This window comes from Chiloscyllium plagiosum, chromosome 14, assembly GCF_004010195.1.
Source record: "Chiloscyllium plagiosum isolate BGI_BamShark_2017 chromosome 14, ASM401019v2, whole genome shotgun sequence".
In the NCBI taxonomy this organism is placed as follows: Eukaryota; Metazoa; Chordata; class Chondrichthyes; order Orectolobiformes; family Hemiscylliidae; genus Chiloscyllium; species Chiloscyllium plagiosum.
Genome location: NC_057723.1, coordinates 14,672,168 through 14,685,013, shown reverse-complemented (window position 1 = coordinate 14,685,013; position 12,846 = coordinate 14,672,168). Strand labels below are relative to the sequence as shown.

The window sequence follows — 12,846 nt, the reverse complement described above, 5'->3', positions numbered from 1 at the left end:
TGGTTATTGAGGGAGTGCAGCGTAGGTTCATGAGGTCAATTCCTGGAATGGTGGGACTTCCTTACACTGAAAGACTGAAGTGACTGGGCTTGTATACCCTTGAGTTTAGAAGACAGCGAGGGGATCTGATTGAGACGTATAAGATTATGAAAGGATTGGACACTCCGGCAGCAGGAAACATGTTTCTTCTGATGGGTGAGTGCCGAACCAGAGGACACAGCTTAAAAATACGGGGTAGACCATTTAGGACAGAGATGAGGAGAAACTTCTTCACCCAGAGAGTGGTGGCTGCGTGGAATGCTCTGCCACAGAGGGCAGTGGAGGCTCAGTCTCTGGATTCATTTAAGAAAGAGTTGGATAGAGCTCTCAAAGATAGCGGAATCAAGGGTTATGGAGATAAGGCAGGAACAGGATACTGATTAAGGATGATCAGCCATGATTATATTGAATGGTGGTGCAGGCTCGAAGGACAGAATGGCCTACTCCTGCACCTATTGTCTATTGTCTATTAAGGAGATGCTCGAGAGAGAGAAAAAAAAATAACAAAAGAAGTATGTTCAAGAGCATTTTAAAGGACAAAAGGGAGTCAGAGACGGCTAGTGACGGATTTCCAAAGTTTACGGGCCAGGCATCGAAAGGTCAACGTTGGAGTAATTCAAAATCAGGAAATCAAAGACCACTTCTATAGAAATAAAAATTATGCTTTATTTTTTAACTTAATTTTTGATTGGGGTTGTTGATTGCGCTCTGCAACCTGATGCATATTTCATAAGGTGTTTTCCAGCCAACAGAGAAGAAATGTTTACCCAAGTAGCCTAACCTAATTTGATCCTTGGAGCCAGCTATTCTTATCATAGCTACCATTCAGCCATCTATACAACTTCGCTTTAAAATGATATTTATGAATTGGTTCACTACATATTCTTTTTCTGGTTTCATTTTTTTTTTATTCTTACTTCCTAAGAGTAATATTGCAGAGGTTTAACTGTGGTCCAAATCTAATGAGACATTTGTAATTAGCATATATTAACATTGCAAGAGAATTTGAGTAAGGAGTAGTGAAGTTTTGTTTTAATTGTGTAGGAGCTTGGCTCGACCACACCTGAGTACTGTGTGCAGTCTTGGTCTCCTTATCTCAGATATTATTACCACAGAGAGAGTGCAACAGAAGTACACTGGACTGGTTCCCAGATGTCCTATGAAGACAGACAGGGCAAACTCTGACTGGATTCTCTAGAGTTTTGAAGAATCAGAGATGATCTCATTGAAACTTACAAAACACATAAAGGGATAGACAGGGTAGGTGCACATAAGAAATTTCCTTTGGTTGACGAATCTAGAACCAGTGGGCATAATTTAAAAATAAGGGGGATGCTACTAAGGTCCAAAGTGAGGAGAAATTATTTTACTCAAAGGGTGTCAATCTCTGTAGTTCTCTGCCACAGTGGGCTGTGGAGGCTAAGTCTTTGAATATGTTAACCAGTGGTGTTCTGGGTTATGGGAATAAAGTGGGTGAAAAGTTGAGAGAGACAGATTTTCAATTAGTAAATTAATCAGGTGCTGTCAGGAAAAGATAGGTAAGTTATTGCACTGGATTCTGTTTTGGGGGCGAGACTGTTTCAGTTGGCAATGATGGCTATCTGGTCCCACTGACTTTACAAAATTTAGTTAGAGGATTTCCTCACTCCATGTAGCATGGTATTCTTCTTGTAGATTAGTTACTCTGCCCCAGCATCCTCCAGCATTTTGTGCTGCCAGAAAATACTCCCACATTAGGACGTGTAGGCTAACTTCAAGGGGTGTGAGCCTTAAGTAAATTTCAGTCCCCTGCTGAGGCATGCTGTGATTCAGCTGTTTCCTCACCCCTGGACTCTGCATTACCATCAATTAAATTAGCAGGTAGCATAAGTTTGGTTGTTGCATACATTAATTTAGTGTGGGTTAACCAATGTCAGAACTCTGACTGACAGACTACATCTTCAGGACTTCTCAACTGATCTGTGCATGTTCAACCTCCTGAAATTAGAATTAGTTTCAGAGTAATGGCATCAAACAGCAACAGTTCTCTGTCAACACACCTCCCCATAAAATACACACTAAAGTATTGACTGTGACAGGCTGGAACTTAATCCTGTGAACAACTGAAAACTCTCCTATGAGCTTATTCATCCAGCTTCACCTATGCTGTATGTGTGTGTTTCTCAGATATGGTTACCAAGTAAAAAGGCTGGTTCTTTGTAATTAAAGGAAGATTTATAACTTTAAAAGAGACTATCAATTACTGCACTGATCTAATCTTGACAGTACTGAAAACAGCTGATCATTCTAGCTTGATATCTGTTCCGTCTATAATTGATGATGTGGTTAATAGTAATGCACTTCAAATAGAGCTTGAACAGGGTGTAGAGTGTTCTCACAAGCTTGTATCCTTTCCCACTTCCTTCCTACAGCTAAGTAGCTCCTCTTTCAATGCATAGTCTTAAAATGTCAGGTCTTCATGTGAATTGGAAAATAACACAAAATGTAATATCCCCTAAGAACTGAAGGTTTCCTGAACCATGATGCCTTGGGTCAAAATCCTGGAAACTCCTCACCTAACAGCACTGGAGATCTAGGCGAAAGTGAGGACTGCAGACTGGAGATCAGAGTCTAGATTAGAGTGGTACTGGAAAAGCACAGCAGGTCAGGCAGATCCGAGGAGTAGGAAAATCGACATTTCAGGCAAAAGCCCTTCCTCAGGGATGAGGGGGTGAAGGGTTTTTGCCTGAAACGTCTATTTTCCTGCTCCTCGGATGCTGCCTGACCTGCTGAGGTTTTCCACCACCACTCTGATCTAGCACTGGAGATCTGCCTGTACCACTTGGACTTCAGATATTATAGAAGGCCCCTTGTAAACAACTTTTCTTTTACTTCCTGGTTTATGTGTTATTTTTGCCCGATAAGACAGGAAAACATTTAGGCCACTGGGTTTGCTTTATTCCGTGTTAGTCATAGCAGAGTCTTACTTTTTAATTCCAGTTCCTCTCCCTATTGTGTGACAGAATATTTTGCTTTGGTATCTAAGACCTCTAAAGTAATTATTTTCCATTTTCTTGCTTACATTGTGAAGATGTTTTCCCTGCATTTGCTTCCATGTCTAAATTTAGAGGAATGTTCTCTTTTCTTTTAATATTGTGCTGAGAAAGGAATGACTCATTCCCTATCTCTGTTGATTCACTTCATTATTTTAAATACCTCAATCAGAAAACCCAGCACTTTCTCAACTTTGGGGGGGGCGACAATTTAAATTGTACACTGCAAGAAATATTTATTAAACTCTTTCCTTCTTATTGCATTCAAACTTCATCAGTTACTATCCAGGCTTACAATGCTGCATTGAGCAATATAGTTCAGAAACTAGATGTTGTAAAAGCACAAATGCAGTTCAATTATTCTGTCATGTTATCACAGAGGAAGGACCTGTCATCCCTCTGGAGCTGGTTAGGATTTGTTGTCCTTTCTTTGAAGCATCCAATTAAATGTTTGTTCACTGAACTTATTGCAATTACATCTAGCATTAAATAGCAATAAATGGATTTATTTGTTTAATAAAGCAATGCTTCTTCAAGTATTCTGCATATTTGAGAGCAGATCTACTGTAGGGAGACTGTGCATCTATTCAAATGAGCCAAATACTCTGATCTGTATGGGGAATTCATTTATTTAAAAGACATCCCTCTCTATATGCACGTGTGCTTACTTTTTGTTTATGTGTACTGAGCACTCAGTCGAGAGTGTAGTGCTGGAAAAGCACAGTAGTTCAGGCAGCATCTGAGGAGCAGGAGAATCAACATTTTGGGCAAAAGTCCTTCAACAGGAAGGGCTTTTGCCGAAACTTCAATTCCTCTGCTCCTCGGATGCTGCCTGACCTGCTGTGCATTTCCAGCACCACACTCTCAACTCAGATCTCCAGCATCTGCAGTCCTCACTTTCTCCTAATGAACACTCAGGTGTAGGCATTGGTTAAAGACGAGTGGAGTACATACATTCATGTAGGTTTATGATACCATTCATGTGTACATCACAGACATTGTGTGGGATTTAATCCTCCCTAGATGCTGGCTGGGAGATGGGAGTGCTGTATAATTAAGTGGGAAGATTCAGGGTAGAGAATCCATTGCCTTCTGGGGCAACCACTTTGTTCTCCCAACCCCCCACCCCCACCTCACTACCTCCACTACCGGGACATTTAATTTTAGCCCATTTGTTGCAAAAAGTGAGCTATCTATCTGGCCATTGCCAATTTTTTTTCTGAATTGCTACACAAATCAATGGTGGCTTCTGTACCACATACTGAGTTAGTTATTCTCAGTCTTCTGTTCATTTTTACTGATCATGTGGATTAACCAGTATATAGCTTGGACTTATGAATTACAAGCCAACCATACCCATTAAAAATGAATTACCAAAAGGATTGCTATATGTAATCAAAAGGTGGTTGCAGAGATCACAGGAGAGAGTGCCAGCCTGCTACATCAAACTAACTCCAAATCAATAATTGCAATCACAATAAAGCTACTGAGTATCCTCAGTTAACTGGAAAAGGCTAAATCAATTTGCGTTCTGCAGTTTTGTTCTGTATTAACTTCAGTGTTTGTAACTTTTCAATAGCCTTGTGACTGAGACTTGTATTATGTGAATTTACAGGAACCTGGATTTGGTCATATGCCCCCCAAGCCTCTTCTGCCATTCAGTGAGATCATGATTAACAAAACATTATCAATTTCTATTTCAGAATTACAACCTAACATCAAATATTACTAGTAGAAGGAAGTTCTGAATATTTTCGATTGATCTATATGTAGAAGAGCAGTAGCTCTAATCCCAATCCCAGGCAAGCTCCACTGTACACATTCCTCCGGAATGAAAGACAATTCTCCACTATCATACCTATTTCATGTCACTCAGTAAAGTTTGCATTTGTGTGTCCAGAGAACCTTTTATTCCATGTGCTTTAATTTAGCCGACAAACTTATGTGGCACTTTGTCAAATTCTATATATGTCACGTCAACTGCGCTATGCTCATCTAACTCTCCTTAAATGCTATCTCATCAAAAACTCAATTAATTTAGTTAAATGTGATTTGCAATAGCAAATCTGCACTGGCTTTCAATAATGAATCCACAAGTGATGATTTGCAGGGCCTTAGCTGGTGCCAGATGGTCTGCTTGTTTTGTTTCACTTTTAATTAGATTTTGCAGTAGCTTGATGCAACCAAATGGCAGATATCAGAGGACACTTAAACATCTACCACATTGTGTTGTGGACCTGGAGTCACTTGTAGGCCAGACTACTTAAGGATCAGATTTCCTTCTCTAAAGGACTAATATTCATTATCCATATGTATTTTTACAACAATCAACAATGGCTTGGTGATTGTTCCATGGTCACCAGTAATTCCAGATTTATTAATTTTATTCAAATTTTGCTACCTGTTATTAAAGGATTCAAGCCCATTTCCCCAAAGCATTAAGCTGGGCCTCCAGCTTACTAGAGCATTGAGTCTACACCACCACCTCCCACTTGCTGAATAGAATCTGTTTATGTAGACCTTCAATCTCCATCCCACCTGATTCCTTTTACTGAGCACAATATCAACCAAACAACCTCAATCAAAACCTACGCTTTCCTCCAGGCTGTGACCAAAGTCTGAAGTAAACTGTTTAAATGCATTTTTCTCTCCTTTATATGTCAAAGTGTCAGTAATTCACACTATAGCTCAGTGACTCTGAATTAAAAACATTTGAGTGCAGATGTCTACTATAGATGTATTCGCTCCTGATACCTCAGAAGCTTTGAGTTCTCACACTTTTTGAAGTGCAAGTGTAAGTGATTTCTAAATATCTCCCTTTGTAGGTGATGCTGAGGTAACATTAGTCTAACAGCAGGCAGAATTTCCCAAGAGAATTTCCTTATACACATGCTCTTGATAATGGGGTGGGAGCCAGGGTTATGAACAGAGGGATGGGTAATTGAATGCCTCAAGTTCAAAGCTTTTCCGCAGCAGCTTCCCATACTTTTCAACCCCAGGAATGCTGGGACTCACTCTCAGGATGGCAAGACTGATGTATGAAAAGATATTGGATCAATTAGGACTATATGCACTGGAGTTTAGAAGAAGTGGGGGTGAGGGGAAAATCTCAAAAACCTATAAACTTCTAACAGGACTTGCAAGAGTTATTGCAGGAAGAATGTTCCTGATAACCAAGGAGTCCAGATTTAGAGGTCACCAAATAATATTGATTAGGCCATTTAGGAGGAAAGGAACATTTCTTCACATTGAGAGTTGTGAGGTTATTGAATTCTCTTCCACAGGAAAAAACAGCTAAGGCCAAATCATTGAATGTTTTCAAGAAGGCATTAGACATAGTACTTAGAGCTACAGGGATCAAAGGGTATGGGGAGAAATGGGAACAAAGTATGAAGCTGGATGATCAGTCATGACCATATTGAACAGCTGAGCAATCGCAAAGGGGCAAATGGCCGACACCTGTTCCTATTTTCCATTTGTTGTATGGTACATTGAGATTCAGGAAATAAAATAAATTCATGCAAAGTTTTCATCATAATGTCTCATTGCTTATGATAAGTATAACGCCACACAGATTGGAATTGAAGCTCCACTGAATCTTCCTGGGATGCAGGCTTCAAGGCTGATAGTTTTTTGGCTAGCTCACAGGATTGATCAATAAAGCAACTCACTGACTGATTTATCACTGTTGTTCACAGATGCTAAGAAAATGCCCCATGCTCATTTAGATTTCTGATCTTCTAAAGGCTTGTCAAAATACTTTAGACAGCAGTGTATCTGACACCAGACTCCAGTTACTTCGTGTCAATGATCTGTGAGACAATATTTGATTTGTTCATTTAAAATTTTGCAAGAGGAATAACATGATTTGCCTCCCAAATCCATGCTGTAACTCAGGAAATTAGAGTCCATTCAGCCCAATAACATCTGTCATAATGTTCTTTACCTATTGGATGTTAGAGGAGAGCTGCTCTTAGAGAAAATACTGTACAGCAAATAAGGGCCTCCTGCATGAATTTTCCAAGCAATAAAGTGAAATGTGTTTTCCATCAGTGAAGACATCAGTTCCACTATGGATCAAACGAATAAATGTTTGTGTCTAGATGCAAGTTTCAGATAGACCTCTGATCTCCTGCTGTAACTTCAATGGAAGATTAGCAAATGCTGGAGAAATGGTCATTTATCTTCTGCCAAGTGAAGGCATGGACCAAAACTAATGGAAATTGTAGATGTGTTTTAGAACAGATATTGAGCCCAATAAACCTATTCCTTTGTAATAGAATTCCTTTGTGTATATGTTTTTGCTCCATTCCCACTGAAGATAAAGTCTGGCTGAGCTTCTTTTCCATGGGCACTACTACTCTGGCCATCTTGCATGGATGGGCTAGGTAGTGTGATCTGTCAGTTCATTTTGACTTGGGGTCATTTGTGATGTTTCTAGATCCTCACAGCGCCTCACAGCGCCGGAGACCCGGGTTCAATTCCCGCATCAGGCGACTGACTGTGTGGAGTTTGCACGTTCTCCCCGTGTCTGCATGGGTTTCCTCCGGGTGCTCCGGTTTCCTCCCACAGTCCAAAGATGTGCAGGTCAGGTGAATTGGCCATGCTAAATTGCCCGTAGTGTTAGGTAAGGGGTAAATGTAGGGGTATGGGTGGGTTGCGCTTCGGTTGGTTGGTGTGGACTTGTTGGACCGAAGGGCCTGTTTTCACACTGTAATGTAATGTAATCTAATCTAATCTAATCTAATCTAATCTAATCCTGTCTTCAAACATTGTCATTGTCAAACATATGAACCATTTCCAGCAAAAGTAAAGAGCAACAAAATATTTTTCTGATGTTAATGGTTTACAAGTTTTATCCCACTGCCAACCACTTGACTTCGATAACTGAAGCAAATCCCAACCTTTCCTGGCTTTGTTCCTTGTATAAATGGCAGTGTGTTCCAACTGCTCATTGAAGACGGCCAAATAGAAGTGTGTGTTATTTGCAACATAATAATGTGATGCCATCAATGGATGAACATATGCCACTTCACTCTGATCTGATTTGGCAATCTTTTCAAAGAACAAGATTGAAACTTGTTGAAAAGTAATTCACAACCCCACAAAATATTTCATTTCAAAACGCAAGAAGGTAGGAAGGGTAGTGTTGAATTTCATTTCTTCTACACTGCCATTATGAACGTAGTGGAAATAGAACAGTGGAGCAGGTGAAGTCATAAGCAAATTCACTCCTTTCCCATAAAACCTGCTGTTGCGTTCTGTGTTAGTCACATCTGTTTGTAATATGCACAGCAACTGTCAGAATCAATCCTTTAGGATAGGAGTGATGGTTCCTTTGTTGAATATTGTTGAAATGGGCTCTCCTCAAGTTGCATTTTGTTACATCCAGCCTAGAGATGCTCCATCATTGTGTCTGATTGATTCTCAAAGAGTTAGAGCACGTGTACAACCACCCTGCCCTTCCTCACATCCATCCGAACACTAGAGATACTCTGGAGAAGATACCCATTTCCTATTAGGGACTAATATGATGCTTCTTCTAGGTGCCACCTATGAGCCAGTAGAACAGGAAATATTCAATAAAGTAATCATGCAGCTGAGTTGACCCTTGACCTCTGGCAGTTGGCTTCTGACAGGGTTCTGCTGCTGGCCTCATCTCCGACAGATGCATCTGAACATCCCAATCTTACCATTCTCATTATACTGGCATGGTGCTACGCAGGGGGATTATACAGGGACTCGCTGGCTACAGCAATTCCAGTCATAAGGCTGCCATTACTACGTTTAACCATGTAACTTCTAGAAAAGATCACCCACTATGTCTCTATGCTGTAGTCCATGTTTATTCTACTAACATTTTTCTCTCAGCCCCTACTGAAGGAACAACAGATGTGCAGACTAGTTTGACAGGAGTCCATACCTTTCTGATAGATTGCACAAGTTTGGAACAGATGTACAAGATGAAAGCAGCCACACCGGGATCGAAAGGCTGCATTGTTGGAAGTAATACTGCAACCAGATGAGCACTAATCCAGATTGAGTTTTCGGAGACTAAGTGATGGATGGATTGTTTTAGCACCTTTCTTCTCCACATGTCATATGTTTAACAAATTCTAATACAAACATCACAATGAAAAGCAATGCCGTTTACTGCTGAACTAACCAATTGTGCTCTTTTATAGGAAATGCCTTTGTGGTGAACCTTGCCATCGCTGACCTTGTCGTAGCAATCTATCCTTATCCTCTCATACTCCTAGCCATATTCCACAATGGATGGGTTCTTGGTTACATCCACTGTCAAATTAGTGGGTTCGTCATGGGGCTAAGCGTTATTGGTTCCATTTTTAACATTACCAGCATTGCAATCAACAGATATTGTTACATTTGTCATGGTCCAAAGTATGACAAAATTTTCAGCAAAAGGAACACATCATGCTTTGTGGTACTGGTCTGGGTGTTGACTTGTGTAGCAATCATTCCCAATCTCTTTGTGGAATCTCTTCAGTATGACCCTCGTATATACTCGTGCACATTTGTTCAGTCAGTCAGTTCTTTCTACACGGTCATCGTAGTGGTCATTCATTTCATTCTGCCAATCAGCATTGTCTCATACTGCTACCTGCGTATCTGGATCTTTGTCATCCAAGTTAGGAGAAGAGTTAAGCCGGACAGTCGATCCAAAATAAATCCCCATGACTTCAGGAACTTTCTGACCATGTTTGTCGTGTTTGTTCTTTTTGCTGTTTGTTGGGCACCGTTGAATTTTATTGGTCTGGCAGTAGCGGTTAATTCACATTTGGCTGGCATGATACCAGAGCAGCTTTTCATTGCCAGCTATTTTATGGCATATTTCAACAGCTGCCTAAATGCCATAGTATATGGTGTTTTAAACCACAATTTCCGAAGAGAATATAAACAAATTGTAATGGAAATTACTAAGCTCTCCTGTTAGGATAACATGTTCCTATAAAGTCTACAATGTGTAGCACATTGTTGGACATTAGAAACTTGCAGATATTTGATCCAAGTACAGTAATCAACAGTAAGATTGAATGTTCATTGCCTAAATAAGAAATGGCACAAATAAACTATACAGTTGTCACCTGTGCTTCAGTCTTTCTTGCTTGCTTTAGTTTCGGCTGAAATTTAAGATTTCAAGAAAACTCGGCATGCTGTAACAGAAAAATGCAGCAAAATACAGAAAGAAAATGGTCTACCACGATCATAAAGACCACAGACACACTGCTGTCATCAGGGAAATGTGGAAAACAAACTTGTGCCAGACTTTGCTGAGAGAGAATATCACAGATGCTGGACTGGAATGAAGGAGTATGTACAACTTTTGCTTAGCATTAAACCACAACAGTGACAGCAGTGTACAAACTCTTGAATGTGTTAGCTCCTCAATTGGACAACTTATTGAACAGACAATTGTAACAAAATTGAATATGACATATCATCACCTTTGTAAAAATGTATTTTATTTCAGGTAGCAAACTTTGTCGTGATTGTATTAAACATTGGTGATGCATTCATGGAAAGTTATTTTAATTCTTGACAATTTAAAAGTGGTCAATACTGGAAACATCATCCATTATGCATCTTTCCCCAACTTACTTCACTGGGATTACATAGCAGGCACCCAATCCAATTTGATACTATGTCCACTTAGTGCAATTGACAACATTTTAAATTAATCCTAATGTGTTCTAAATCGATTTATGCTATGGTCCTGTAAGGTTTTAAAACAAAGAATAAAGTTTGATGAACTCATGTCATGAACACAGTTTGCTTGTAAAATTTTATTACTAAAAGTTATTGATTTGTTGTAAGGAAGACTCCAGAATTTGATTTGTCTCTTGACTAGTGGTTTGAACAGGAAAGTATTGGGAAGTAGGTACTTATAGATTTTCTACTTTAGAAGAAAAATCAGTACATGAAAATGAGAAACAAATATTTACTACCTAGAATTTGTTCACCAAATCACACTTCCGCAAAGGAAATGCCCTGGCTTTCTTTCCATTAAATGGATTAACAGAGCCAAAAATGAAAAAATGGCAACCATCATTAATAAACTTGACAGAGAATGTAGAACCAGGGGAAAATACTTAATGTAAACAAGAAACAAAAACAGAAATTGCTGGAAAAGCTCAGCAGATTTTCCAGCATCTGTGAAGAAAGATCAGAGTTAATGTTTTGCCTCAGGTCATTGAGGAAGGGTCACTGAACCTGAAGCATTAACTCTGATTTCTCTCCACAGATGCTACCAGACCTGCTGAGGTTTTCCAGCAATTTCTGTTTTTGTTTCTGACTTATACAGCATCTGCACTTAATTTACACTTAAAAACTCCTTGCAAACATCTATATCGCTAGGAACACATTGCTGGGCAGCTACCTTGCTTTGAGGAATACAAACCCCGATGAGTACATTCATAAAATCCGATTCATCACTGCCAACTGGTACTTATTCTACTCTTGATTTATAACTTCCATGCATACTACCAATCAGTCATAATACCTCAACAGTAAATACTAATGACACCCATCAATTAAAAATCCCAGATGCACTAACTTTTGGAGCCGCTCTGAAAGCTAGTGTGCTTCCAATTAAACCTGTTGGAGTTTTTTTCCTGGTGTTATGTGATTTTTAATTTTGTCACCCCAGTCCAACACTGCTCCTCCACATCATGACATCCATCAGAATAGCAACATGGATCCTGCAAAACAGATATAACATTTCTCAACCTCTTATGAATATCCTATTAGCATGGTTATGTAGTCCCTACCATGCATATGTGCACCCATAGACTCTTGCTATCATTTGTTATAATAAAAAAAGTGACTTGATTAATATCTTCCAGGCCATCAAAGACATGAGGGATTGATTTTCACACTTACGGTCAGTTCCTTAACCTTAAGAAAATATTCTTGCCTTAGGTCCATCTACACAATGTTTGGCGTGCACAGCAGAATTGTTTTTACTCATTGTATGCTGATGCAATAGACAGACCAGGATGTAAAGGTAATGTGAATCCTGGAACAGCGCAGCAGGTCAGGCAGCATCCAGGGAACAGGAGAATCGACGTTTCGGGCATAAGCCCTTCTTCAGGAAGGGCTTATGCCCGAAACGTCGATTCTCCTGTTCCCTGGATGCTGCCTGACCTGCTGCGCTGTTCCAGCAACACATTTTCAGCTCTGATCTCCAGCATCTGCAGACCTCACTTTCTCCTCTGATGTGAATCCTGGTTTGTAAACTTTCTCAATTCTGCCATATTGTAACTGCCAGTCGTTTTTGTATTAATTTTAATCTGTTCAACAGCATAATTCAGTTGCAGTCTTTCTTTACAAATATCCCAGCCATTTAAATGGAAAGTTACCAGCACATTTCACAAACAGCACAAAAACTGGGTTTATCCACCAGCCAATGATCCCCACCTAGTCATCTGTACAATCTTATACAGTTATGCAAAAATTCTCAACTTCCGCAAGGTAATGATCATTACAACAATTGAAACACTGAAGCTGTTGAAATTCTGTACCTCATTTCCATTTGGCCTACTTCCAAATATAAATGTGAACAAGATCAAAGGGTTACTGCAAGTTCAGATTCTCAAGATGGTCTTGTGGTCACTTTTTAATGGTAGGATTGCAAATTATCATTGTCCATAAAAAGTTGATTTTGACGAGAACAGTATAATCCAACTTCCAGATATAACAGAATTATACCAGATAATGAGCAACAATTAAACCATTATTTGGATGCAAACAACTT

General features: G+C 39.6%; 1 protein-coding gene across 1 annotated transcript in view; it reads left to right on the top strand.

The window, feature by feature from the left end:
• mtnr1al (melatonin receptor type 1A like) overlaps positions 1-10,026 on the top strand; it is an 18,158-nt gene extending 8,132 nt beyond the window's left edge. Inside the window, exon 2 of the mRNA XM_043704222.1 lies at positions 9,257-10,026. Within this exon, the coding sequence (XP_043560157.1) occupies positions 9,257-10,026 (770 nt within the window). The remainder of the gene's footprint in view (positions 1-9,256) is intronic.
• Positions 10,027-12,846: the final 2,820 nt, after the last annotated feature.